This window comes from Phoenix dactylifera, chromosome 9, assembly GCF_051530095.1.
Source record: "Phoenix dactylifera cultivar Ajwa chromosome 9, Ajwa_hap1_PhDact_Kaust_v1.1, whole genome shotgun sequence".
NCBI classification, from domain to species: domain Eukaryota; kingdom Viridiplantae; phylum Streptophyta; class Magnoliopsida; order Arecales; family Arecaceae; genus Phoenix; species Phoenix dactylifera.
The window spans coordinates 27,418,491-27,446,471 of NC_143198.1; the positions used below are offsets into that span (position 1 = coordinate 27,418,491).

At 39.0% G+C, this 27,981-nt stretch overlaps 1 protein-coding gene across 1 annotated transcript; it reads left to right on the forward strand.

The window, feature by feature from the left end:
* Positions 1-1,274: 1,274 nt before the first annotated feature.
* On the forward strand, positions 1,275-25,613 carry EMB2785 (elongation factor family protein). Its single transcript, XM_008800066.5, has 19 exons — positions 1,275-1,778; positions 2,039-2,113; positions 2,219-2,369; positions 6,631-6,699; positions 6,810-6,982; positions 7,649-7,786; positions 7,907-8,032; positions 8,743-8,841; positions 10,477-10,600; positions 10,813-10,876; positions 14,704-14,758; positions 14,840-14,964; positions 16,893-16,966; positions 18,442-18,491; positions 21,773-21,859; positions 21,953-22,003; positions 22,099-22,182; positions 25,086-25,136; positions 25,218-25,613. The coding sequence occupies exons 1-19, from the start codon at positions 1,437-1,439 to the stop codon at positions 25,299-25,301; spliced, it is 2,022 nt and encodes a 673-aa protein (XP_008798288.2). The 5' UTR covers positions 1,275-1,436; the 3' UTR covers positions 25,302-25,613.
* Positions 25,614-27,981: the final 2,368 nt, after the last annotated feature.

Below are 27,981 nucleotides of genomic sequence, written 5' to 3' on the forward strand. Positions count from 1 at the left end.
TGAAGCCCTACGTTGTATGTCATGTATATCCCACACTATTCATTTTGCACCTGCCTTAAGATCTATGCTAACCTCCATCCAATTGTTTCTTGTAAATTGGACATGTATTTATGAAATAAAGGAACAATACATTCAGATCGAAGAATCACAGCCGTCTATACTAGTCTCACATTGCATGAAAAATTGGGTTCTCTAGAATAGCAAAACTCCCACCGTCCTTTTTTTTTTCTTTTTTTTTTCGGTATAATGGCTACTCACCCTACTATAGTGCAGGAGCAACCAATAGAGTTAAGGCCTATAATCTGGCTCAGGGGCGACGGGGCCCCCTGATATGGCCACAAGACCCCTCCAGAGTGCTGCGCCGCGTAGGAGGCAACTCAGTCTGTAGCCATGTTCGCCTCCTAATACACGTGCCCAACCTGGAACGCGCTACAGTCTCTCAACATCAACCGGATGTCAGAAAGCAGAGGACTCCCATCCCCCTCCATCCCTCCTTCCGTATCCAATCAATTACTGTGGCCGAATCTCCCTTTAGGATTATGTGCCTAGCTCCTAGCCTTTGTCTCGCGTAGGAGATACCCTCCCAAGCTGCCCTGAGTTCTGCCCTTGTAGTTGAAAGCCTATCGATCCACCTCCCGCCTGCAACAATTAGCTGTGAGTCATGACCTTCGATCACAAAGCTCACCCCGCCCTTGCCGCCAGCTCCTAAACCACCGCCATCGAAGTTCACCTTTAGATAACCGGAAGGTGGGAACTCCCAAGAAATAAGGAGGAAACTAGTTGCTAAAGCTGCCGCCGAAGCTGTCGAGTGGGGGTCCCAGATATCCCTAACTATCGCAAATGAACTCGCTGTAGTAGCCCTGATGATCTCAACCGCCTAAATACATGCCCTCTCCACAATGCTCCACAGGGACTCCCGCTTGCCATCGAAGATCCACATGTTCCTGTCCAACCATATATGCTATACCACATAGGCCACTCGAATCTCCCATGCTACCATCTTCGGCCTCCGTACTGCCTCCCTCAACTGGTATAACAATCCATCTACAGATAGGGTGGCTTGTCGCTGAAATAAACCCGCATAGCTCCAAATCTGAACTGCTCGCTCGCATCCAAGAAACACATGACTAATAGACTCCTCCACTTCTGAGCACCAGGCGCAACACGGAGTGATCCCCATGTCCCGCCCAGCTAACACTTCCATCGACAGCTGCAGCCGGTCTAGGACTAGCCCATTTTTTGTGGCCCAGTCCCAGTCCACAAGCTTCCATTGCCTTCTCGAGCCCGGGTTGGACTGGGTTGGGCGTCGGGCAGCTGGCCCGCCCCAGCCCACCGACAGCCCTAGCTGCCCTAGAGTCCAAAACCCTCGCGCCCTCTACCATAAGGGTAAGGCGGACCACTCGGCGAGATTTCTCCGCCGCCGCAAGACGGAAATAATGGCGGGCCTCCTCCTCCGCGGTCTCCGGTCGGCGAGCCGCAAGAACCTTCCCTTCCCCTCCACCCTTCTCTCGCCCCTCCCCTTCCCTTCCTCCCGTCCTCCACCGCCGCCCCTCCGCCTCTTCTCCACCGCCGCTGCCCGCGCCTCGGCCGCCGACGCCACCGGGAGCTCGCTCGACCCAAGCAGGCTCCGGAACGTGGCCGTGATAGCACACGTCGACCATGGGAAGACCACCCTAATGGACCGGCTCCTCCGCCAGTGCGGCGCCGACATCCCCCACGAGCGGGCCCTAGACTCCATCAGCCTCGAGCGCGAGCGGGGCATCACCATCGCTTCCAAGGCAAGACCCCAAGCACTAGTTCTTGAGAAACAGCGATTTTTTCTTTTTTCCTTTGGATTTCCTAGAACTCGAGGAAGCTGGATTTCTTGGCCAAGAATCTTGTTTTTGAGTTCAATGGATGATGCCCTTCGAATTTGATAATTTTAAATAAATTTAGTTCTGCAGTCAATTCATCAAACAGCTTGTTTCTGTGTGTCGATCATTGGATTTATGTAATCCACTTTTGAATATAATTCTTTATCTTTATGTTTGTCTTTTAGGTTACATCGATTTCTTGGAAGGATAATGAGCTTAACATGGTTGATACCCCTGGCCATGCTGATTTTGGGGGTGAAGTAAGTGATCTTGATGAATCCCGCTGAATTGCTTATCAATATGAACATGATGTGTTTCTTGATTTTAGCAAGTTGTTGCTGTTGATATATGATATTGATGCATAGGTCGAGCGAGTTGTGGGAATGGTTGAGGGAGCTGTCTTAGTTGTTGATGCTGGGGAAGGTCCCCTCGCGCAAACAAAGTTCGTTCTTGCAAAAGCTTTGAAGTATGGGCTGCGTCCAATTCTCCTTCTGAATAAAGTTGACAGACCTGCAGGTATGGTTCACTTGGATTTCATATTGGATATGATATCATTATGATATATGAAAAAGTAATTGGGTGAAAAGTAATGCCTCAGCCACCAGTTATTGGACTGTGGGCTGTGGCTTCACTAGAAGTCACTGTGGCCTTATGAAGGTGTATGCTAGAAGAGTCTAAGCAGTGGACTTAAAGGGTATGTCTGTGAAGTTTTGTAGGCATCATATTTATGCAATTTTAAGATAATGGATGAAGGGGTATGTAATTGCCAATGTTGAAGGTTTCACATTCGAGACATGAGATTGCTATAGGTTTTAGGTAAATTGTCTTCAAGAAGATAAAGCTCCTGCTTGGGATCCATTTTACACAAAATTTGGACAGTTATGAAAGCTAAGGAAAAGAGGGGAATGAAAGTTTGTTTGGATGTGGCAGAGTACTTCGCACAGAGAGAAGGAAGAAAGTAGCAAGCTGTTGTTATTTATTTCTTCAGAAAGGCTCCTTTTCCTATATAATTGAAGGAAACAATCTGCTGCCTATGACCCTACCTATACTTTTAAAGCCAACATTTTAATTATCTTTTATTTTTTTAATTTAAACTACATTTTCCTTTTCTCATCTCATTATATCACATTGCATGGTAATGGAAATCTACCAACAGGCCAGCTGCTACTGTCCCTAAAATTCCCTGATTAGATTGGGTCTTACTTTTAAGCCCACAATAACCGATTAATGTATATACAAAATAATAAGCATCACCAACATTTGGCCATGCATAGAGTCCAAAAGACGCTAAATTAAAGCTTCTCTACCCACTTTTATAACTATTTCATCATTGGGACGAGTTTTTGATGGTAAGAGATACTTTTTGGGACTGTTAAACAGGGCGCTTTTTCGGACTGTTAAACAACAACACACGCAAATGCATGTTACTATTTCGTCTTAATATGAACTGCAATTTGATGTTCGTCAGTCTGACCTTGGAGGCATAAATATATTAACATCTTACACTTCCTTTTGATTCGTTTGCGTTGTTTACATGTTCCATTATGTGATGTGAGCCTTCATGCATGGTTGGACTTACATCATATGCAAAATTCTGTGACATGGAATTCAATATTTTCAGTTTGCATGAATCTCTTTTTAAGAGAGCATTATTCAACTAGCTGTGATTGGCATATATAGTACGAGTACCAACCAAATATAGTTTGACATGAGGAATCCCAACTTAGAATATTGTGACGTTGCAATGAAGCACATTAGGTGGTTGATTCCGCCTACCATGCCTAAGCAATCTTGATGCATCATTTCAGTGGCTATCATGTTCTCATCACATGGATGGGCCCTGGAGTGAACCCAGATTGTAGTCAATCATACGCCATGGACAATATTTAATGCTCCTAAATGAAGCATTAATTTGATAGGGACCATGGCAAGGTCCGCAATCTCGGTGCTAGGTATCGTATCGGTATCTTATTGGTACGATACTGGTACGATACGGTACATTTTTGAGTTGAAATAGCTTTCTAATTATTTTTCTCAATTTTCATCTCGACATACCTCGGTATAGGCGGTACGGGGCTTTTATTGACTTGAAGGTGTGTTTCGTACCGGTTTTCTTCCGGTCCGGTACGGTATGTTCCGTACCAGACAATATGGCAGACCTTAGATCATGGTATGCCGAATTGGGCCGAACTGCCCGGTTCATCCTGTACCAAACCAAACCTGCGCGAAATTGGCATGGTTTAGTTGGTATTTTTGAAAAAGGCATGAATCTGATTCGGAGCGAAACCGGTGCTTTCGGTGCAAATTGTCCGGTTCGCACCAGTTTGAACCATTTCGGGAGCCCTCTTTCAGTAATAGAGAAGCCCAAGGCATCGGTTTCAATGTCATTTTGTTTGAACCGGTTCATATTTGTGTGGGTCAAAGGTGCATATTTGTGTGGGTCAAAGGTGCATATTTGTGTGGGTCAAAGGTGCTTCTGTACGGGTGTAAGCGGTTGAGAGAGAGAGAGAGAGAGAGAGGGAGTATGTGTCAAGTTTGTAAATTTTACATGTAATGAAGTAATTAAGCTTTGTTCTTGAGTTGACTGTAAATGAAAAATTGTATATTAATCTTAACTATCCAGCTATCCACATATGTTGGGGAATTTTCCTTGGTATTTAGGTATTTAGTCTGTCTGCCCCCTATGCATGTATGGAGGACCAATGCACATCCATTTCTCTGTAATCAGAGTCAGATTTTATTTGCCACTCTTATGTCACCTATTAATTGGAGGTGAGAGGATGTGGGTTTAGGATGTGGATCCAAAAATGGGTTAGATGCTTGTTAAATTGGTGTAGAATCCACTAAGGCTGCATTTGCTTGAAGAATCAACTTTGTTATATGATAAAATTTGGAGCTATGCTGCGAAACATGTTAAAATTTTTTTGAATAGCATTATTTTGGTCAATATGGGTTAAACCCTTGTAACCAGAACAACTTTTTTTTTTCTTCTATGCACACATGCACGTGCTTCTGCATGCATATGTGCAATCAACTAGGTTTTTTATAACCCAAGAACAATAACATTTTGGACGGGTACTGAGCAACAGGGATAGCTATCCCACCTTTCTCTATCTTGCAAGTCCGCATGCACACATAGGCTAAAGTTACAAAGGATTATTATGGGGTTGTACAAGCGACCTTTTTGTAAGATTTTTGTCCCTAATGAGAAACAACTCGGGACAATCAAGAGCCCACATGTATAATAGGAGATCTAATACTTGTCTCTCCCTAAGTTTTGTATATTTTATAAACTCGTCTCTTTAACCTTTTTGGAAGAAAGAATCCATAAATCCCAAACTTGGAGGTGGAAAAATCAGATGTACAAACTTTATGAAGCCTAGCTCGCACAAAATTTGATCTCTTGTGATGTTGAATACTTGGATTTGAAGCTCGGGAACTTTGCTATTGCGTGAAAGAGGAATTTACAAATCTTTGTGGAGTCTTGATTAGGGTTAAGAATGGGCTTGGGCTAGTTCAAGACCTATCGAGCTGGGCTGGCTTCCTATCGTGCATTGGGTAAGCCTGAGCTTGTTTTGATTGGGCTCGGGCCTAAAAAGGCCTGAATAAATTTCAGGTCAGGCTTGGGTTGATCCTTGGCCCAACCCGAGCCTAGCCTAAAGCTCGAACCCAACTTTTGGCTTCAAGTCCAAGCCTGAAACTTGATCCGATCTTGGCCCGAATTCATTATTAGAATCTTTTGCTAGTAGTCTTTTAGGTTGGGCTCAAGCATTTTTTGGCCAATCGGGCCAAGAATTTTAGGTCAATTGGGCCATTTGGGCTGGACCCGACCTTTCGACCCAAATGGGCTTAGGCTTCTAGCTAAGCCACGCTCGGGCCATGATTTGGAAAGAAATTTCAGGTCTAAGCTTGGCCCCAAGCCCCCATAAAAGTTTTTGGGTTCAGGCTCGGGTAAGTCCTATCTTGATTATAGCCCTAGTTTTGATATGCATTTGAAACTTGGTGGGGTGTTACCTGGGAACTTTTTTTCCAGGATTTTTGCTTGTGAGATTAAAAAGTTTGTACATGATTGAGATGCACATCAAACTTGGTAAGTTATCTGGGAACCTTTATAAAAGGTTGAACTAATTTCAATTAAATTTTAGTATATTGAAGGCTTGATGGTAGGAAATCTGCTGGTACTTAAAAGTTCAAACACTCATGAACCGGCAAGCATGCCAACATCTCTTTCTTTCAACTTTCCATCTAAAAGAGCTGCCCATTATGTTTGCCAATCTTGCCACTGGATCACAACCCCAAACCCTTGCTCCCAACACAAACAAATAAAAAAACAAAAAGTGCATATCTCCATGTAAACATTTAAGATCTTCTTTTTTTTTTTTCGGCTAATGCGGGTAGATCATACCTGACGAGTACGGATGCACCCAATAAAATCAGAAACATTTAAGATCTTCTCAATTGTCTCTAAAGGCTAGATAATTAACGATTATCTTTTATATTTGTTAGCTGGATGCTTCCTATGAGACCTTCACATGAATTCTCTCTCCCTTTCCTTCCCCCCTCTCTCTCTCTTTTTGCACGTGTCTCCCCTCGTATGTGTACACAAATGCATACTCTGGTGTTTAGCCTTTAGTTAAGACCTTTAGTTAAATGGTGGTATAAGAATAAATTTCTTTGTTCTTTAAAAGTTGATGCGAGGATATAATTCCTTTTATTTATTTATTTATTTTTGTTTTGACAATTGTTCATCACTTTATTGTGCTTAACCATTTTGCAGTATCTGAGGAGACATGCGATGAAGTTGAGAGTTTGGTATTTGATCTGTTTGCAAACCTTGGTGCCACAGGTGCACTTAAATTTTCAAAGATATTAACTTTTCTCACATGACCTGAATATATCATTAACTTACATATAAGTTCAAATCCTGATGACATCCATTTAATTTTGGCTTCACAGAGGAACAGCTTGATTTTCCAGTTCTTTATGCATCTGCCAAAGAAGGATGGGCTTCCTTAACTTTTACTAAAAATCCTGCCGATGATGCAAGGAACATGTCACCGTTGCTTGATACCATTATAAGACATGTCCCTCCGCCATCAGCAAGCCTTGAGGCTCCTTTCCAAATGCTGGTTAGTCTGAGTGTGATGTTGCGATCATAGTTTACATCTGCCATACTCTTCATTTTCATTTCTTTATTTATTCATATCAAATTGGTTTTCATAGGACGAGATTGTTTCGCCTATCATAACATGTACTTTTGCTGTTTCTTTCACTCTTCTGCTGTGCCTGTCCATAACTTATTTGTCTAATTTTTTTGTTGGAGGGATTTGAAAGACGATATTGAGCTGCAACCATTTATTTTTGATTTATTGACTTGCAATGGATATTAAAGTTGTAATTGAGATGATTGGCAGTTAGTCAAGGTTGTCAATCATGGGAAGTTTCTTTGATTATCATCAGCTGTATTTCAGCTTATCTACTAATGTGATGTTCTCTTAGATTTGGTTTAAACTTTTTTTTTTTGTGTGGTAGTAATGAAAAGTTCCAGAAACAATTTTGTACCATGGACATGATTGATTTTGCAGTGCAGGCGTCTCCCTTATATTTTCTATCTTTATGACCAAACAGTACTTTGACCTCAATAGTAAGATATTGCAGCTATGGAAAAATCATTTATGTATCTTAAGTAGTGTGCAGTTTTGAAGATCCTAGCCCTTTTTATTCTGAAGGCTCACCTTTGTTTTCATTTCCTTTTTAATTCAAACCTTGAAAGACATGATTATAGTCTCTTGCAGGTTTCCATGATGGAGCGTGATTTTTATCTTGGAAGAATATTGACAGGACGAATATCATCAGGAGCTCTTCATATTGGAGACAAAATTCATGGTCTTCGTCATACAGATAATGGACTCGAGAAAATTGAGGAAGGAAAGGTTTGATGTCATTCTGTATATTTAGGGCATTTTAGAGGGCTTTGCATTCATGTCTGAAATGCTTTTTAATGTTTTAACAAGTCAAAGCCACTTATGCTTGTGAGTTAACCAATAATGTAGGTCACAAAGCTTATGAAAAAGAAGGGCACTAGCGTGGTCATGATCGACAGTGCAGGGGCTGGAGATATAATTTCAATGGCTGGATTAATGAATCCATCAATTGGTCACACTGTAGCAAATGTAGAGGTAGACATATGTCACTTACCCTTCCTACAGATTTAATTTATGCATTTTTTAACTGTTTATTTCATTAGAAAGTCTTGCCAAAAGATAATGTTGACTTGTTCCATTTGTTCTGTGGTCGAAGTTGTTCCTTTGTTGTAACTATTACTTTATTTACCTGAAATACGTAAAAGCTATAATGTGGGGAGAGGATTTTCCCTAGACATGCTAGAATTTAGTAGTCTTGCGAAATTGCTATTGCCGGCAAGGGTTTCTGTTTGCTAATTTTCTTTTTGGTGGGATTCTATGGATAGCACTAATGGACTGTGTGGCATGTCATTGATCTTGAAAGCATATTCGGTAGCCTAGGCAGCTATGCTCTTGAAACCTTCTTGATACATGACAGTTGCCTATGATTAAGAGACAGATTCAGTAGCCTCAGAAATCCACTTCACAGACATGATATTCTCTATTTATTGCCATAGCCATATCTGTAAAGCCTTTCTCCAAATATCTGAGCTCAGCAGTATAAATTATAAGAATATTACATGCACATGGGCACATAGTTGTGGGTGGTTGGGTTGCTGTGGATGCATTGAAATGGGTCAGCATATCTTATTAGTATGTATTTTCAATATTACTTTGTTGATTATTTCCTTTACCTACAACATGATTCAATTTAAGAAATATAGGGTACATGGCTACTTTGTGCTGACTGATGACTGCAAACACAGGTCATGACTGCATTGCCGACTGTCGAGTTAGATCCTCCAACAATTTCTATGACTTTTGGTGTCAATGATTCTCCACTGGCTGGCCGTGATGGGATCCATGTAAGTGGCAATATCAATCAATTAATCTTTAATTAGTTTTTCTTGATTTATGTATTATGGGCAATTCAATCTCCTGATACAATTGTTTTAACTTCTTGTGTGCTGTGTCGGTCTTAGTCCCAGACAACATCATATGTATGAAAGCATAGTTCTCTGCATGAGCTTACATTTGTTACACTGCTAAATTGGAATCAGCACGGTCCTTGTTATAACACATGCTTGATTGTTGCGACTCTTTATGATGCACCATATAGGGACTTACAAATAGAAGTTGTCATCATTTGTTTATTGTGCTGCGTGGCTTTCTTTTGAATTTAAGATGCAGTTCTCAAAGGATAATGTGTAATAAATGAATATTGTATATTGATGCCTGTTTTGAGTACTGACTTAATTACTAAATGGTCACTGAATGAAGTCAACTAAAAAAAATCATCATCTGTTAATTGTAATGAATTTTGCATCATCACAACTCCAAGGTACATAATTCGATCTAACTTGGGGTAGGAATTGATTTATTGAATCTGGGTATTCCTGTCATTTTGTTTGCAGTTTGCAGTCTTGGAATCTGAGGTATTTAGACAGTTCCTATCATGAACTTTTACATATAAAATGCTTTTCTTTATCACTGTATTTATTAGATATTGGACCAGGAGGACAACTGATTGAGGTTTTGAGGTTGGACTAGTTGTATCATGAATTATTGAATCATCTTTGCACACCAGAACTGGACACTTATTGGGCCAGGCCTGAACCTAGTGTTGAGGGCCAACATGCTGGCCTGAGCCTGGCCAGACCGGAAAATTCCAAGTGGCAGACCAGGCCAGCTTAGCCTGGCCATACCTAGTGCATGAGTCAAACCAATGTTGTCTGGTTGCGACAAAAGAGGGAGAGGGAAGCGGGGAAGGAGTCATGTAGAGGATGGACTTATTGGGTGCTGGGTGCTGCTGGTGGTAAGGAAGAGGGGAAGAGGAAGAGGAAGATGGGTCCATATTGATTGAGAGTTGTCCTTTGCATGACTAGGGTATGCTTGCATACTTGTGTGTTCGTGTGTGTGCGTGCATGCGTGCGCACGCATGTGTATGTGTGTGTGAGAGAGAAAGAGAGAGAGATCCGAGAAACGGGAGTGGAGGTGATGGGATAGGTTTTGGCATGGAGGGTTTTTAGATAAAAATGGGGAGAGGTGGATAGGGTTATAGTATCATTAGTATGTATGGTTATATTATTATAATGTATCATTAATATAAAATAATCTTTGGTGTTATAAAAACTTTAAATATGAAGATTCTGGTTACATAGTGGTTCATTTGATAATAGCATTTGTTGATTTCCATGTTTGAGATATTTGACTTTATTGATTACTCATTCTGTGTCTTAACTGATTCTGTTTTGATGTGTTCAGACTTCAGATACCCTTCATAACCTTTGCCTTAGACACCATCTTCAACTTTTCTGCTTATATTTGTATAAAATTTATTTTTAGTCAATGGAATATAAAGTGTATTACTGTGTCCACTTCTAATATGGTTAGTTTTCTTCTTATATTGCTTATGTAGGTCTTGATTATCCTTAATATTCATTCTTCAATCTTTATCTCTTGTCCTTATGTCTCATCCTCATGAATGTTACAATTTACAGTTGACTGGAGGAAAAATTGGTGATCGTCTGACGGCAGAGGCAGAAACAAATCTTGCTATCAATGTTCGTCCTGGAGCATTATCAGATTCATATGAAGTTCAAGGGAGGGGCGAGCTTCAGTTGGGTCTGTATCTTCGATATTTTTGTTTCAATCCTTTTTCTTATAAAATGTTTAAATCTGACATTTAACTTTTTTTAATTTCCTTTTTGCTAATCATTTCTTACATATAGTTTTTCTTATCAATTTCTTATAAAAAATTTTGCTTTAATTTAGATTTAGTTTAATCTATCCTTATGGCAACATGGTCCTTGTGCGATGTCTTTGTGAAACTTTAGGTATTTTGATTGAAAACATGAGGCGTGAAGGTTTTGAACTCTCCATTTCACCCCCAAGAGTCATGTAAGTTTTTGGTATTGCAATGCAACAGTATCTTCTCTTCATTGTTCCTCTTCCTTTTATTTCATCCCTTAGTTTTAGTGCCGTATACATTTCTTTATTGTTGGTTCTTTTTGTTTTGTTAATAGAACTTTTGGAGCTAATGTCAGAGTGATTCTTATTAGCATGTAAAGCCAAATGTATGCAGTTTGGTGTAGGAAAAATATACTCGATGCTGGTTAGGTTTAGAGAGAGAGAGAGTAATTAGCCATACCTGATGTCCTAGTCTGGAAGAATATAAGATTAGGTCAACTAGTCAGCCCATGTTGACATCCCTAGAGATAACCGATAAATAAGATTGCAGAAGGATGAATTTAATTGTCACACCTCTAGGATTCATTGCTTTGACAGGAGTCATTACCTTTGAGGGTGAAGTGATGCCCAATGTGTGACATAACGTGATTGAGTTTGAGGGCAGAGGTTTCAATGGGAGGGGCAAGTATGGAGACAAGCATGGGGTGAAAAGCTAATTTGATGTAGTTATGAAGCCACATGAATAATGAGGCAGTAGAGGGATGGATGCAGTAATAAATGGTTGAACACACAATCGATGCCTACTAGCGAACAAAAGTTATGGTTGTGTTGTGTGTCATCGCATCCACCAACCAAATGAGTTAGGGCCAATAAAGTTGGGTCTAAATTTTAAAATAGCTAAAAATGACAACATGGAAGGAATAAAATGTTGAGTAATGATAGCAATGCAAACTCTGGAAGTGATGCAAAAGCTGAAACCAAGACCAGCCATATATACTGCCCATAAGCATGTGTGAGGCTGACTGGTAATGAGGTGCAAGATGTCCTACAAAAGCAACCAATCTGGAGTTACACAGGACAGTATGCAGTAAAATGAAAGGCCACTCACATCACATAATAGGTTGAGTCTTTAATGCAAACCATGATGAAACTTAAAAAGGCGACACTTGGATACCATGTATCTGTAGAGAATAGGAAGAAAGCCCAACTTAAATAAGATCACCAAGCATAGTTCGTCGTATCGGCCTGAATCAGGGCAGTACGGGATGTACCGTACCAATTCGGTATTAGTACCCAGTACAGGTGGCGTACCGATACTCGGTACATAAAAAAGATTCCGTATCGTATCGTACCGATATAGTGCTAGTGTGGCACCAGTACGGACAAGTTTTGCTGAACCGGGCCAAACCGCCTGATTCAAGCAGTACTGAACAAACCCGGTGCGAAATCAGGTCGGTTCGTCATTCATATTCGGTTTCGGCCTCCACCGGCCAGAACTGATATTGGATGACCGATTCCGGCCGGAACCGATTCTTTACTGCCCGAAATCAGCCAGAACCGTCCGGTTCGCACCGAGTCAAGCCGGTTTCGAACCGGGTTGGGTATGGGCCACCTACCACTGCCCTATCAGTTCGGTCTAGTACCGAATTAGTACCAAATCGTATTGGGCGCCGACCGGTACAGATTTTGGTACTGATTAGACGGACTTTGGGTACGGAGTTCGGTACCGAGACTGCGAACCTTGTTATCAAGTATGAAGACATGATCCTTGAGAAAAGCTAATATTGTTGATTTAAGGACAACTCAAACCATGCAACCTAAAAGCGTAATTGAAGATTATAGTGAGATAATGCCTTTAATGTTTGAAGAGTATTCCTGGATGGGAATATGTAAAAAATATAATGATATCTAACATGTGAATAGATAATATAGCATGGTCAAGATGGTGTGAATCAAAGACTGATACTAAAGGCTTGAGACGTGATTGGAGGACTAGCTGGCCAAGCCATTCAATTGAAGAAAGTGATTGAATTGGGAAACAAGATAAATCTGTGTTCTAGATGCGATCGACATACAAAATTGCAAGGACAATACATTTACTGTGTCTAATTAAAGAAGCCAAAGGATAGACTGGCCGAGAGGGTGCTTGTATGGCCGAGTCTTGTCACTATGAAGAAGATTTTGCCATCCCTAGATCTTAAGAGGTACTTTATAAAATAGAGGCTAAACAAAAATGAATAAAGAGAAAAAAGCTTCCCCCTGGCAGAAAAAAAGCCGAATTAGGATCTTGGAAGCTTTCAGATCTGTTAAAAAGAGCAAAGTTTGAAGTTGCACATCCTAGGACGAAAGGAGGTAGGCAATGGCCAAAGAGCTAAACCAAGAAACTTTAGAAACTCAAAGCGCCGAAAATCCATATTTGGAAGCACAAAACACCATAAGAATGCAACTTATCTGCTTCATATTTAATGAAAGTGCAAGCTTGTAGATGTTAATAATTTGGAAATGGGGAAACGGGTTATACTGGTAGAAGAGAGTCAAATCAGATTGGTTGAGATAGAATATTGTGTGATAACTCAACCTAGGAAGAAAAAGGTGTTTTAGTCCCCAGTAAAAGCATGGATTGAGATGTTGTGTATACCAGCCCTGTACTTGTTGGTACATTCTATACCGGCCATGAGCCGGTACATAGGTGCGGCTGTGCACCCACTATTAGCAAACTGGGCCAGAATTTTGCTGTATTGAGGTGTATCGAACCCCTACCATCAGTACACTTCTTTTATTTGTTTATTTTATTTTTGCCCTTTTTCAATGAGGTGTATTGAGGCATACATTCCCATATTGAGGATCATACTATCTGGTTGACCATCAATATAATATAATCCTCAATATTGGAATCCTTGAGGAGAAGAAAAGGTGGTTTGATGACCTTTGGAAGGAACCAGGGTCTCAAGGCTGGCTAGGGACGTGATGGGATATGACTCCATGCACTCTTCATGTTGCAATAGAGAGGATGTTATTAAGCTATTTCAACGAAACATTCTAGATAATTCATTGCACACCATTTAAGCAAACCGGAACCTAAATGCTATTATTTCCATCCAATGAATTTTTGCTGACCAGCTGCTGAATAGTCACCTGAATTCAGAAGAGATCTCTTGTGTGAGTCTGGCAAGGGTATGACAGTTACGAGGTCATGATGACTCAAATCCAGTACTGAAGCCGGAAAGTCCTCCCGAAAAACGAAGGTCGAAATCCCCTCTGCATTGGATGAGCAGATGTTCTTAGGTCTACAGATTTGTCTTTGCAAATTTTCTTAGGTTGTGCTTCTGGGCTAGCATGCATTGAGAAAGTATACACTTTGTACTAGGTCTATCCATCTATCTGCCATTGAAAACCGTATATGAGCCCCCGAAAGGTTGCTTTTGCACAACTTATGTGCATACTTTTATAATTATAATCCATATAAATATTCATAAAATCATGATATAATGCACTGGTATGGACGTATGGTTGTTTTATATGTTCCATATAATGGATATACAAATCTGGATGTTCTATTTCTAACATTTGGAATAACTTAAGATGTATATATGTAATTTCAAAGGAACCATCTGAATTCTCGTCACTTAAATATATTAAATAATATAAATTGTCAACATTGCTAATTATTTTAGCATCAAATATTAAGACCCCATGTTGTCTCTAATCTGAAATGATATGATATTGTTGCCCTGACTTGGAGTATATAGTATCTGGAATAATTGTGATGTCTGAGAGATGTAACATCTGTTTAAATGTTGAAAACATTGTGCATGCATCTATGCATGATGGCCTGCACACACATCAGTCACCATTGTTATCCCTCTACATGCCAATATCTTTTTGTTGCATGAAAAATTGGTATTGTCCAACATGTTGATGTTCTATGCAAGTTCAAGCTGCTTTACTTAGGACACTTTGTAATTTTCTTGGCTATTGATTATTATTTTACTGATTTTCTTGGACAAAGTAATGATATCTTCCTTTCATGGAGTCAGGTATAAAACTGAGAATGGTGAAAAGCTAGAGCCTATAGAAGAAGTAACAGTTGAGGTACAGAAAAGTTTGAATTAATTCTGTAATCCCTTTTTTCCTCAATGGATTGGTAGCTCATCGATGGGTTGAAAATCGCAGGTGAATGACGAGCATGTGGGCCTTGTCATGGAAGCCCTTTCACATAGGCGGGGTGAGGTGATTGACATGGGTCCTGTTCCAGGGAGCAATGGAAGGACTAGACTATCTTTGACTTGTCCATCTAGGTTTGTGACTTCAACATCTCACTAACTTTTTCAATCTAAAAGCATTTTTGACAATCTAGAAGGGGGAAAGCAAATATTGTTCTGCGGTTTTGGATCAAGTCTTGTTTAATCATAATTTGACTTTCTGGTGCATTTTCTCTCCCTTGATTCTGATGAGAATTTTCTGTTGTTTTATGATTCTTTTCATTTGCTCTGTTGCCTATTAATCTCTGGGGAACATGTTATCTAAGGTTGCATGTTTCCTTGTGTATACCAATATGCAATATAATTTCTTGTATGCCTATTTCGAGACATAGGAATTAATCAATTGTACTTTTAGGATTTATTAGTCAACAAAATAGTTCTCTTTATGTGCCTATTGGCCCTCCTAGATTTCATTGCATGTTCTGCTCTTGCCTAAAGCTGTACACTTCAGGAATTGGTGCTGTTTAAGAAATTGATGTATAAGTTGAGAGTTAGTTGTTACATGCTCTCAAACTTTGGTGGATCTTAACTTGATTCATATAGGAAAACCCAAACTTGATGGGATAAGGCTTGTCTACTTTGTTTGTTCTGCGCATCTGCCCTGTTATGCTTCCAGACTTGAGCACATCTACCCTTTCACATCATATGCAACCAGTGTAATGATTTTTTCCAGCAAACAAGATCTACGATTCTACATATTTGAATTTTAAGAAATGCAGTGAAATGATTTTTATTTAAGAAAATCTTGTTGCTGATTCAAGAGGAGAAAGAAAGGACCAATCAATGACCATTATGGCAGTCACAGATGCCTGAAGACAGCGTCTTGTTCGTGCATGTTCAATCTTCGCACATGCTCGATTTGTGGCTTGTTTTGGGTTTTGTTCCTAATTGTGGCTTCTTCCTTTACATATCTCTATTGCTGTGTATATTCGTCGATTTAGCTGTTTCTGCGATATTGGTTGCATTAGGATATCACTTTTAATGTACAGTATATAGAGTTAAAACTATGGATTAAAGTGCCAATAAGCATGTTGATAAGGAAAGGTGTATGCTGTGCTAGCACTGGCACAGTACCAGCTAAAGACCAGTGCTGGCATGTTGCTGTGCCAGTGCATGCCAAGCATGGTACTTATTGTGCCATGCCAAGCTGGCAGGACACTAGCACCTGATACGTCGCTAACTTGTTTCTAATTTGAAACATTATCAAATGATACTGTCACAAAGAAAGAAAGCAAAATTGAAAGTTGAGCTCAAGCTGGCACATGTTGTGTGTATCTTAAGTTGTAACTCGATGACATAAAAATATGAACTCTATAGCTATGAAACTTAGCTGCATTCTCTACCATAATTTAAGATTGACTTTGGATTCAAAATCAGTCAACATGTCATTTCTTATTTATGTATAGGTGGGCGCTTCAACTAGAAAAGAATTGTAGTTATCTAAAGTATAGGTAATTTTGAGAAATATGTGTATATGCTATAACATACTCTATTTCCTTCAAGGATCATAGAGTAAATCACCACAAACATGTAACGTCTCATGCATGGTATGTGGTACCGGTCCGTACTGTTGCATAGTAGCCGTACCATACGATACTAATATGCAGTATTTTTGGGGGCAGTTTTGGGGGTGGGGGGGTGGGGGGCGTTGTACTGAGTATCATTAGTCATTACTGTTGAATTGACCCCCATATCGGGCATATTGACACCATACCATGATGGTACCGGTGCAGGATCTGGTATTGACATTACGAACCTTGCTTTCATGCATTGTTTAACATGATTGTAATATCACTGTAATTGGTTATTCTATATAAACTTTTACTATTCTTGTAGCTTTGAAGCACTTGCTAATATTAAAACTGAAGAAATTAACATGGTGAAGCCTTTTTTCAAGTCTTTTTTATGGATGATGACATCAACAGTGAAACATTTTATTTATTTTTATTTTCTTATGTGATCAGGGGCCTAGTCGGCTACAAAACTGTGTTTAGCAGTGACACCCGTGGCACTGGATTCATGCACCGTGCTTTTTCATGTATGTATGCGTTTTTAAGCAGATATGATATTTTTGACTAAACCTACGCATTTGTCTTATCACTTGTAACATTTTAAGTGTCCTGATTGCTTACATGAATCTTGTCATCCTATATACAATATGAATGTCCATTATAGGTCATCATTTATGCGAGAGAGAAAATGATATATGTAAAATGAAGACTTGTTGTATTAGAAGGAGCTTACATTATTCCCACAACCTTAACATGGTTAGGCTCAGAAGCTCTCAGCAGTAGAGCAAAAACATGTTACTGTAATTACTCCACCAGCTTCGAATATATCTACAGAGATACCCATGAAGTCAATGGAATTTAGAGTGAGAGTTGCAAATCCAAATAGCATTGATACAGTAGAGACATAGCACGCTACTCTAGGGGTGGCATTGGGTTTGGTTGGGTTGGGTTCTGGTCAAAAAACTCTCAACCCATATCCGACCCATTTATAATTAGGTTGGAAAATGTAAAACTCATACTGAACCAATTTATTTTATATAAACCCATATCCACCCACCAACCCATTTAAATTTTGACTCGCCAATCTTATAGTAAAACATGATATTTAAAGATTGCAGACAACAATGTCAAATTTAACTTTAAATATATCATCCTACTTGCAATAACTGAAATATTTAAATATACATACATATGTACGTGAAAATGCATTATATATATATATATATATATATATATATATATATATATATATATATATATATATATATATATATATATATATATATATATATATATATGACAGTCATAAATTAAATTAGTTAATGATAAAACTAGTTCAAATGCAGTCTTAAATCCTAAAATATTGTGGCCCATCCTGCGTATCACTTATAATTTTTTATGAGAAAACAAATCATATGACAAAATTCAGAGAACTATCAATTATATTAGGTTTGGGATTTGGGTGGTTCCCGACTGAATCAACACGGGTAACACACCAGGTTGGGGTCTAAACCCAAACCCACCCATTTATAGTCGCATTGATTTCGGGTTGACCCGGAACTAACCCAAGTAAGAAAAGGTTCCACCTGAACCCATTTTTTTTGGGTAGGTTCGTGCAGGTTGGCTGGTGCTGTCGGATTTTGCCATCCCTACCCTACTCTTTGCCAACCTTCAAATACAAATAATTAAACATATATAACTTTGCTCAAAATACTCAGCCTGATCAAGTATAATGATGTCTATGGTCATACAGATTTTAATCTTTATGGATAGAGTCCTAAGATCATTAGTTTTATCACATACTTTTAAGGAGAACATCTGATATTGTGCATCAATCAAATTTCTGTTTGCTTATATAGTGATTGTGCTAGTATGCCCAGCTGACAGGACAGGAGTATCTAATTTGTTTTACTGACATGTGGATAAACCATTCATTAATGAGCATAACCTTTATATCTTTTGAGTAATTTTGGTTAAAATAAACATTCTATATCTTTTGCAGCATATTCTAAATATCGGGGTCTACTCGGGAATGTTAGAAAAGGGGTATTGGTAAGTCTCTTTTCCATTTCCCTTCGAAGATCTGTTTCAGATAAATCTGACTGGTGTTAAAATAAATTAGACTATATGATTTTATGCATCAAAGTTATTATTCACTATTTTGAAGGAATATAATCATGTGGAACAAGCAAAAAAGTTCTTTTTTTTGGAAATGTCCACACAATTTGGAAAGAAGAAATTTGTGTTTAATCTGAAATTGTTAGCATGCAAATGCGTATCAACAAAATTCCCTTTGTCACAGGGAGTTAACTTGTAGCTTGTGATAGAATATGCATTATGGCATGTACATCTTGGTATTGTTGGATATTGGTCCGTTATTATGACGAGTCTTTACTTGGATTATATTTAATTTCCGTGTAGACTATCTAAGTGTACCATCTTTAATATGTTATCCTACTAATAGAGTTTAGTATTTGTTTATCCTCACATATCTGCTTTATGATCTAGTGAAATTTTAGTCCAACATGTTGAGTTTCATGATAACAAAATATGGAATTGTCATGTTGGACCATTCTTGTCAACTTCTTGTGCGAACCCTGCTTATACCTTGTAGATAATATTATTATATTGAGTCACTGTTAACCATATTCTGTATCTGTATATTTGATGGGCCTGGTAGCCAGGACATCGGTGAAAATAAGTACCTGTAGTCTTCGAGATGGGGGAAATTTACCATATCTTCACTGGATTATGGGGCTGTTGTCTCGATTTTCCTGGGGAAGCCCTAATCTATTCTTATATATTCCATAATTTCCATTCTTGAAATTTTGACCATGCCTTATTTGAGTCTGTGAATAATGATTGGAATTGGTTTTCTAGTTGTGCTTCATAAGTTGGCTTTGAATACCATGACAATACCTCCCTAGGTTTGACAATACCTCTCTAGGTTTGATTTCCTCTTTCATTCTCTACTAGTCTTATGGAATTCTATATTGATTTGTTAGAGCACCATTAAATGTACCAGCCACGATTTACGGTCCGACGTGGTTTTGTTCAAATTAATCTATTATTGAGCAATTTCAGTTATGTACTTGCAAGAGCCTGCTTGAAGGAATTTCAAACCTAGGGATGGCCTGTTTATTGCAGGCCTACATAAGGACTCTGAAGCCAAACATGCCCCTCTGAATAACAGCAGTTTCTGCCAGACTGCCTGAGGACACTTGTCACTCCAACTGAAAGTGTGCCATCAACCTGAAACATATGCACTCATGTAGCAACCAACTGGTTTTGGAAATCTTTCATATGTATGCGAGTTATATAAATTGATTAAGGTCTTAAGCAGGTATCAAGTTCATGCTTTGAACGGCCCTGATCATTAGTTTATGACATAGTTCTCAGAACCTTTCAAGTGTTCTTTTATGAAGCTTAATTGATTTGGACTGTTTATATTATTTGGATATCTGAATGTTCTCCTAAAATATAATTTTTATCAACATTCTATATATTCAAAAATCCAAAAAGATTTTTTAACCTGGTTACTGGTCAAAATACTTGTAACCTAGAGAGAAAATTCTGCTAGTTATTTTTTTGAAGGAAGTCTTTTTATAAATATTTGGTACTCTTGTAATTTATCACATTTTAGGCATAACTTTGACAAATCATTCTGAATATTATAGAATTCGCCTATTCCATGTGATATCTCCAAGTTTTCTATACCATTTCTTTCTTCTTTGATTGTTTGATCTCTGATGATTGAAATTCACCTAAGTTTTCAATAAAATATGATCTTTTCGCTTTGGTAAAGTAATCCACTACTTAAAATTTTGTTACTTTTGCACATAACCAACCACAGAATAATAGACACACTGACACACATTTATATGGAACTTGCTATGTTCGACCTTTTAGCTTCAATACAATTATGTAGTATAACAAATTGTATTAAATTTATAAAATGAGGTTTGGCATGCAAGAATACATGAATTTTGATGTCATTCCACAAGTCACTGGTTTCCGAGGAGTAGTGTGCTCTATTTCTATTACTAGAACAAAGGACAAAGCATGTTGCTTTGCAGAATACATATAATTATGCTTATGATAATATTCTTCGAATTCTTATCCAGTGAAAAAATCATGTTTCTACACCTTATGGACCTAAAAAACTCAGAAAATGCTTCATGAACTGATTTGTCCTACATATGAAATGTTGTACTGCCCCGAACCACCTGCTTCAAGGTGTACCAAGCCGTACCAAGGGTGGACTGGCACAATTCGGTTCGAGAAATCCGGCGAAATGAGGAAGAGGGAGGAGAGAGAGGAGGAAGGGGGAGGGGGGGAGGCCGAGAGAGGGAGAGAGGGTTTTCGAGCATCCTCTCCTTTGACTGCACAAAAATGGGGGGCAGAGCCCCTGTTTCGAAACAAAATAAGGGTTCAACCCCTTGTTTTCTTGCTGCCGAGGAGAGGGGGCTCGAAAACCCCCTCTTTCTCTCGGCCTCTTTCTCTCTCCCCCCTCCCCCTCCTCTCTCTCCCTTCGTATCCCTCCCTCTCTCTCCCTTCTCTCTCTCTCTCCCTGCCTCCCTCCCTCCCTCTCCCTGCCTCCCTCCCTCCCTCTCTTTTCAATGAAACAAAGGCTTCGCCCCTATTTCTATGCAGCTGGTCGAGAGGGGGAAACCCTCCTCCCTCCCTCTCCCGCCCCGACCCTCCCCCTCTCTCTCTCCCTCTCTCGGCCGCTCTCCTCTCTCTCCCTCTCCCGCCCCCTCCCTCCCCCTCTCCCTCTCCCTCCCTCTCTCTTCTTCTGTTCTCTCCCTCCCCCCCACCAACTTTGGTTGTGTCGGTACGGTCTCGAAATGGAAAGACACGGTACTGTTCCATACTGCCGAGCAATCGGTACGAATTTCAATACCGGCACAACATACCTTGGTCCTACCATTCTTTTGTATTGGAGCTTACAAGACACAAATATGCCAGTCTCAAGTGGTTCTTTGTTCTATAGTGCACCCACCTCCAGTATTCTTCAATCTATGATGATAAACTTATGTGAGGACAGATGAATAAAACTGATAGGTGGATTCAAGAACATGCTAGCTAAACAAGCCATCAAACCGTGCTCCCAATTGCATTTGCTTATTTATTTATTTATTTTTTATCTTGTCTATTTGATTGGTTACATGTTAAAACTAACTAGAAAGAAATGCTGCTTTGGTTGCAATTCAACAACTTATGGCTTTACTTCTTCACGGATGGTGATATCCAGTCTTTATAAAATTAGACTTGCAATTGATGGCCCCATTACATCTTGACTCACTATTCATCTTAATTTGCTTCATGAACAGGTATCAGTGGGTAATGGAATCATTACTGCTCATGCACTTATGAGTTTAGAAGCCCGTGGAACTCTCTTTGTCTCTCCTGGCATGGAGGTACATAATCTAGCTATACTTAATTTGTTCAAGATTATCAGATACACTTTTGGATGTGCTTCTTATTTGTTGTTTCTTTTTGTGCGCGCGAAGACATATGAAGGCATGATAGTAGGCGAACACTCCCGTGATACTGATCTTGATGTAAGAAGTTTGTACTCTTGGAATTTGGATGTTCCGTTTCCAACTTTGCTTTTTCTATCAGCACTGAGTTTTGCAACAATTAACCATGTTGACAGATAAATCCTGTAAGAACAAAAGAATTGACGAATATTCGTGCTCCAGGAAAAGATGAAAATGTCAAGCTGACTCCACCTCGTATGGTAATTTTCCTATCAAATTATACATTTTTTTCTAGGAATGTACTGCATATGATTTTTTTGGATCAGGATGTCAAAAAAGGTTTAGCATCTCCAACCAAACTTTGCTTTTAATTAATTCACACAAAATATAAATTGGCTACAGAACATGCATGCATAGAGAAGTTGAAGCTACTTCTTAGGTCTAGGAGCCATTCACTGTAGCAGGACTTATTCTGTCCTGAAATTATTGGGTTAGTTGGATATTTTTGGGAGCCAAAACTTGTTAATTTAATAGTTTGAATTTCTTTCAATGTAATTTTATTATATTTTTCATTTTGATGGATCACATTTTGAGGAATAGGTGAAATAATGACTCAAGAAAGAAAAAATATGATTGTACTGGCTACAAGAAAAGTTCTCATGATAGTCAATATGGGTCCTCACCACCCATCATTGCTTTTATTATGTACCTATATACGCATATATTAAAAGATATCAAATATTTAAAATTCATAATCAAATTTTAAAAACATATTTATAAGGGTAGTTGTAATATAACTCATTTATTTGCTCGAAAGACAAGCTTTATTTCTGCAGTTGAGATCCAATTGACCCAAATTCTTAATTCATGAGTAAGATCTGGCTGTTGAAAGAGAAGTTGGAAAAACTTGTTCGTTCAAGGATGAGCCAGCACCATTGGAAAGCGCATTGAGCAATAATCATTCCAACTGGAGTCACAGACGAGAAAAGTTATAAGTAAAAACACTAATATTGTGTAGTGTATAGAACTGTATTTAAGTGATGCCAATAGGGTTAACATGCAAGAGTCTTCTTCGTTTTCAATTGTCAAAGAATACGCATCTTCATTGGTTAGACTTCTACTTGGCTCCTATTACTTGTTAAAGATCCAAACAACTTTGTCATAGAGTAATTTAATATGGGCAGCAACCATAACCAGATCCTGTTCACCTGACTCGGACTTGACCTGCCAACTCAAAACCCATTGGATTCATGGGTCAGGTATGGTTCCAGCAACCTTCACCCACTGGTGGGTCGTGTTGGCTTGGAGTCAAACATTATGATCTCGCAGGTCAGAATGCAGTCACATTATGATATTATTTTTATATTTTATATCTTTATTTTCTTATAAAAAGGGGAAAAGTTACCCTATCCTCTGGAAACCTGACTCCTGTCCTTTGTCTTCTGCCTTCTCCAATCTCTTCTCCTCCTCCTCCTCTTCCTCTTCCTCCGTTCCATGTCCTACTTTCCCACCATCTTTCTATCCTCTTTCCCTCACTTGCAGCCAGTGCCATTTCCCACCATTGACCCTTGTCCCACCCCATCCTAGGGTTCCCTTCTTCAGTTTCTTATAAAAAGGAGAAATTCCAACTTCTTGGACTGAATAAATGGTTTCGTTCTTCATGTTTCCATCACCCTTATATGCTTCCCCATTTATATGCTCCATCGGAGACATATTGGATATCCATATGGTTACATTTTACAGGTCTAAAAGTCGAGATCTTTTAGTTTGGTAATCCAGTGATATAGGTTCAAATTTTGGAGGAGATTCTGCTGTCTCCTTATTTGCAGCATCCCTAGGTGCCTTCCTTACAAACTTCTCCATGAGTAGCCTTCATTTGAAGACCTAGCATCCATTTTGAGCTACAGCAAAGATTTATTCTTGAAAAATAACACATCAAAATTGAGTGCTCTTTATAATAAAGCCTAGAGCAGTCCCCTGCACCCAATTTGTGACAACTCCTGCAGAACAAGCAACACTTGGTGCTGCCATCTTGGTATTTAGATATTTTTCCTTGAACCGAACCAATGGAACTGCTTTACATGGTCAACTGTAGAGAGCTTATATGCTGTGTTTCTTATGTTTTTCTGTTGATTCAATCACATATTTGGATAGTCTGTTTAAACCATATAGTGCTATCCAAGATCATTATTTGACAAACTATGGTACTAACAATGGTGCTTTATTCTAGTCCACTGACATCTCGTGTCATGTTTTAACCAGGACTTGCTAGGGAGAAGCCCATTTGTTTGGTTGTGGTTGTGCCGACATAGGTATTTGGGGCGCCTATGTTGTTAGTTATGAGATTGCACCTGAGCCAACTTATAGGTCAGGCTAGTTGACTTGAGTCATGATGTTTTGGCTGCACCTGATGAATGGAGTTGATTCGAGGTGTACTTGAGTAAGGCCCATGTGTTTGGGGCATCAAACATCGAGAAACTTGATCTTAGGTTCCTTAGGTTGGGCCTCAGAGGCAAACATGGACCTAAGCATGATGATTATTCTGTGTAGGTAATACAGATTGTAGAGAAGAATTTCAGTTACTTTCCATTAGTTTTGCATGATAGGTCGTCAGGTGTCATGAACAGTAGGAGATCCAGACTTGGCATATCTTGACGGCTGCGAGAACCTGTGGTTCTCTGAAAATAAGAAGGCATATCAGAACTTTTGAATGGTATATGGTTTATTGACCCCCAAAGTGGCTTATATACTAAGCACGACACGGCACCACTTCACAGTAAGAACTTAATGGGGTCTGTGCTCCACTGTTTTCTCAACATGCGGCTATTATATTTTTAGGAGAATCTTGATGTGCTACTTGCTCTTAAAACTCTTTTTTTATGGTTTATTAGTTATTGAAAGAACTTGGCTATGCAAATTAGCTATCATTCCACTAAGTTAATAGATTGGACTAATTCGCATATATGCCCTACAAGTTTGAGAATTGAAAAGGGAGTTGTTATATTAGTCTCTAGTCTTTGTATATGATGTGTAACTGAGGCATCATGTAGGTGTGAATCATCGATGCCCCATTTTCACATTGTTTTAGTCAAGTCAGTCTTTTAATATTTTTTGGTAAATGCACAAGATGAGTCCCTCACTATGGACAACAATAAATTTGCAGATATCTCTAGAAGAGGCAATTGGATATGTTGCTTCCGATGAGCTTATTGAGGCAAGTCTCCAGTTTCATTTCCAAACTTATTGTGATCTGTCATTTGTATTGACCACTGATAAATGCATGTGCCCCGTGCAGGTAACACCGAAGGCTGTGAGGTTGAGGAAAAGATATCTTGATGCCAATAAACGGAAGATGATGAGAAATAAGCCAAAAGACTGAAGACGTGGCCACCAAGATAATTTGGTATACTTTTTATGTAAGGTTTTCTCATAGCCAGCCAAAAGATTAAAGCCACGGCCACCAAGATAATTTCGTAAATTTTTTATGTAAGGTTTTCTCATAGCTACATGTTATTTATTCATTACGACATTCGTTAGAAAGAAATTTTGAAAATAATATCAAAATATGAGCTGACCATGTATTGTGCGGCAAAATAGATTGAATCAAGATTTCATGTTGCTATTTATTGAAACATGAAAGAGAACGCAGTATAAAAAAATTGCCTTTGCTACTGCTGCCAGCATTCTTGAAGTATTGAGTAAATTGTTCTATAATACTATTTTGTTTTCTGGAAGAAATAATTTGCTAGGCTCTCCACTGGCTATATGAAGTCTTCCCTGTTGTTTCAAGGTCTACATTTTCTACAAACTTGTTACAGGGGGTCGCACTCCCCCCCTCTTTTTAGTAAGACTGGAAGTGCTATAACTGAAACCAAGTGATGCATTGTTTTGTGACCAAATACGAGACCTGAGCCGGTAATGTAGATTAAGTTCGGGCTTTATCCCGGTCTTGGGAGCTGACAAGGCTTGACCTGGTCTGTCTTACCCCTGTGGCTGTTGGCGGGCCAGACTCGACTAAGAACTCGGTTATGCCTTGTCCATGTGGATCCTAACTCCCAAAGGGATCTAGTTGCGGCACGACCTATGACTATGAGAGAAGATTTTGCATGACGGGAGTGATTTCGTAATGATAGCCTTTTCAGGTGGGTAATCACAATCCTCTAGAATAATTTCCCAACTACGTTTGCAGTCGTCCCCTGCCTAATATTCTATTCCGTCCTGATCAAGAGATAAGAGGGGCAAGTTCCAAGGAAGGGATTATATAAAATTATTATACCTTACGCGTCAAAAATCTAAGTATAATCGTGGATTGCCCCTCTTGAATGCATACACGCGAAAAGAGAGGATGGCATATCTGAAGGCAAAGATAAAAAAACAGCACTACATCTCCATGCCTTTGTATTGTAGTTCCAGTTTTGCCCATGGATGGGATTGGCCCATGGAGCATCCAGATCAAGCATTCTTCACCAAGGACACTCCCCCAATAGCTGTATATATTCTAATTGACTTCTATGGTTTTCACACGCTCTCTTCACATAAGCAAGAAATGAGAAGATCTATCAACAGCTTCCTCAGGGACAACGTGTTAGGGTTGAGGATGTAGAGAAGATAAAATGACAGTGGAATTTGATGCTAAATGTATGTCTTTCATTTTGGGGATTGGGTATTTCTCGGATGTGGATATACCCATGGCCACCTTCTTATTCATGAGACCCGCAGACTGATTCAGAAGATGGGTGCATTTCAGGCAGCACATATATTTTGAAAGGCGAACAGGACAGCAGATTGGGTCGCCTCCTTCCACAAATGACATACTCTCTTTTTTGTACTCTTTATTTTTTTTTTTTTGATTTGACAGGATGTACGCACGTTAAAGTTATATGAATTGCCGTTTTCATTTAAAAAAAGAAAAAAAAAAGAAAAAAAGAAGAAGTGGGTGGAGCAGGGCACTAGGTTGGAGCGACGTTGTGTTCGTATTCATGCACCGTACATGGTACATGTCCTAGAAATTGCACTGTATATGGTAGCAGGTCATTTAAAACTTCTACTCTCAAGCAATGGAGAATGTCCCACCTTTTGTCAGTTATATTCTGCATCCATTATTACTAAAAAATTATAAATATATCGGTATCCTCTTCATTCTATATAACAGCAAGACCATGATCACCTTAGTGAAGTAATTTATTTGATTTCTATAGATTTAACTTATCAAGATACGATCTATTGAAGTTTAAAATCATAGTCAGGCCAGCTCCAAACTTGTTTTCAACTCTTTTAGTTGGCGCCTGATTCCCAACAAGGTCCATTCAGTAAAAAAGACTAGCATATCATAGCCAGAAGTTTGATTAGCATTTTGGAAGATATATCTCCCGCACTTGGATTACATAAATTGATTTGATTACACCCCAACACTCACTTAGAAACGTACATTAGTTGGAGCTTGATCAAATAATCATGTCGGTCACTTATGGTTGATGCGGAACCTTTCATCTTGACCAAGAAAAAGATAGCATTCAGGGAGAGAAGAAGGACAACAATTTTCATCATTATTTATAAATAACAACAATTTAGCAACGGTGTGGGCTGTTTGGTGTGATGACACTAAAATGAATCTATGACAATAGTGCTCAATATGTAAAATGCAGCTAGATGGGAGTAAATAGCTTTTAAAGGGTAAATATGCAATGAGGCATATTTAAAGAGTTATACATGTAAAAAGTTCAATAAATATTTAGGTACTTGATTGAAAATATTACCCCAAGTTTGATAAGCTTTCCCAAAATTCAGTGCCCAAAGCACAATTTTCATTTTTGCACCTATTCAGGGTGTCTTGCTCACTCGGAAAGCACTTTAAAGAGCATCAATGCACTCATCAGGGATCTCCTCTGATTGAAACAGAGGATACTAAGTGAGGAACGAAGGCACAACAAAAATTCTCCAAGAGGGACAAAACTGGCCATAAAAACTTGACAAGAACATCTAGGCTGGATGTTAGCTTTCATGGCGTCACATTTATTATTAAACAATGTCATATTTGGTTCTTTTCATTATATCAAGTT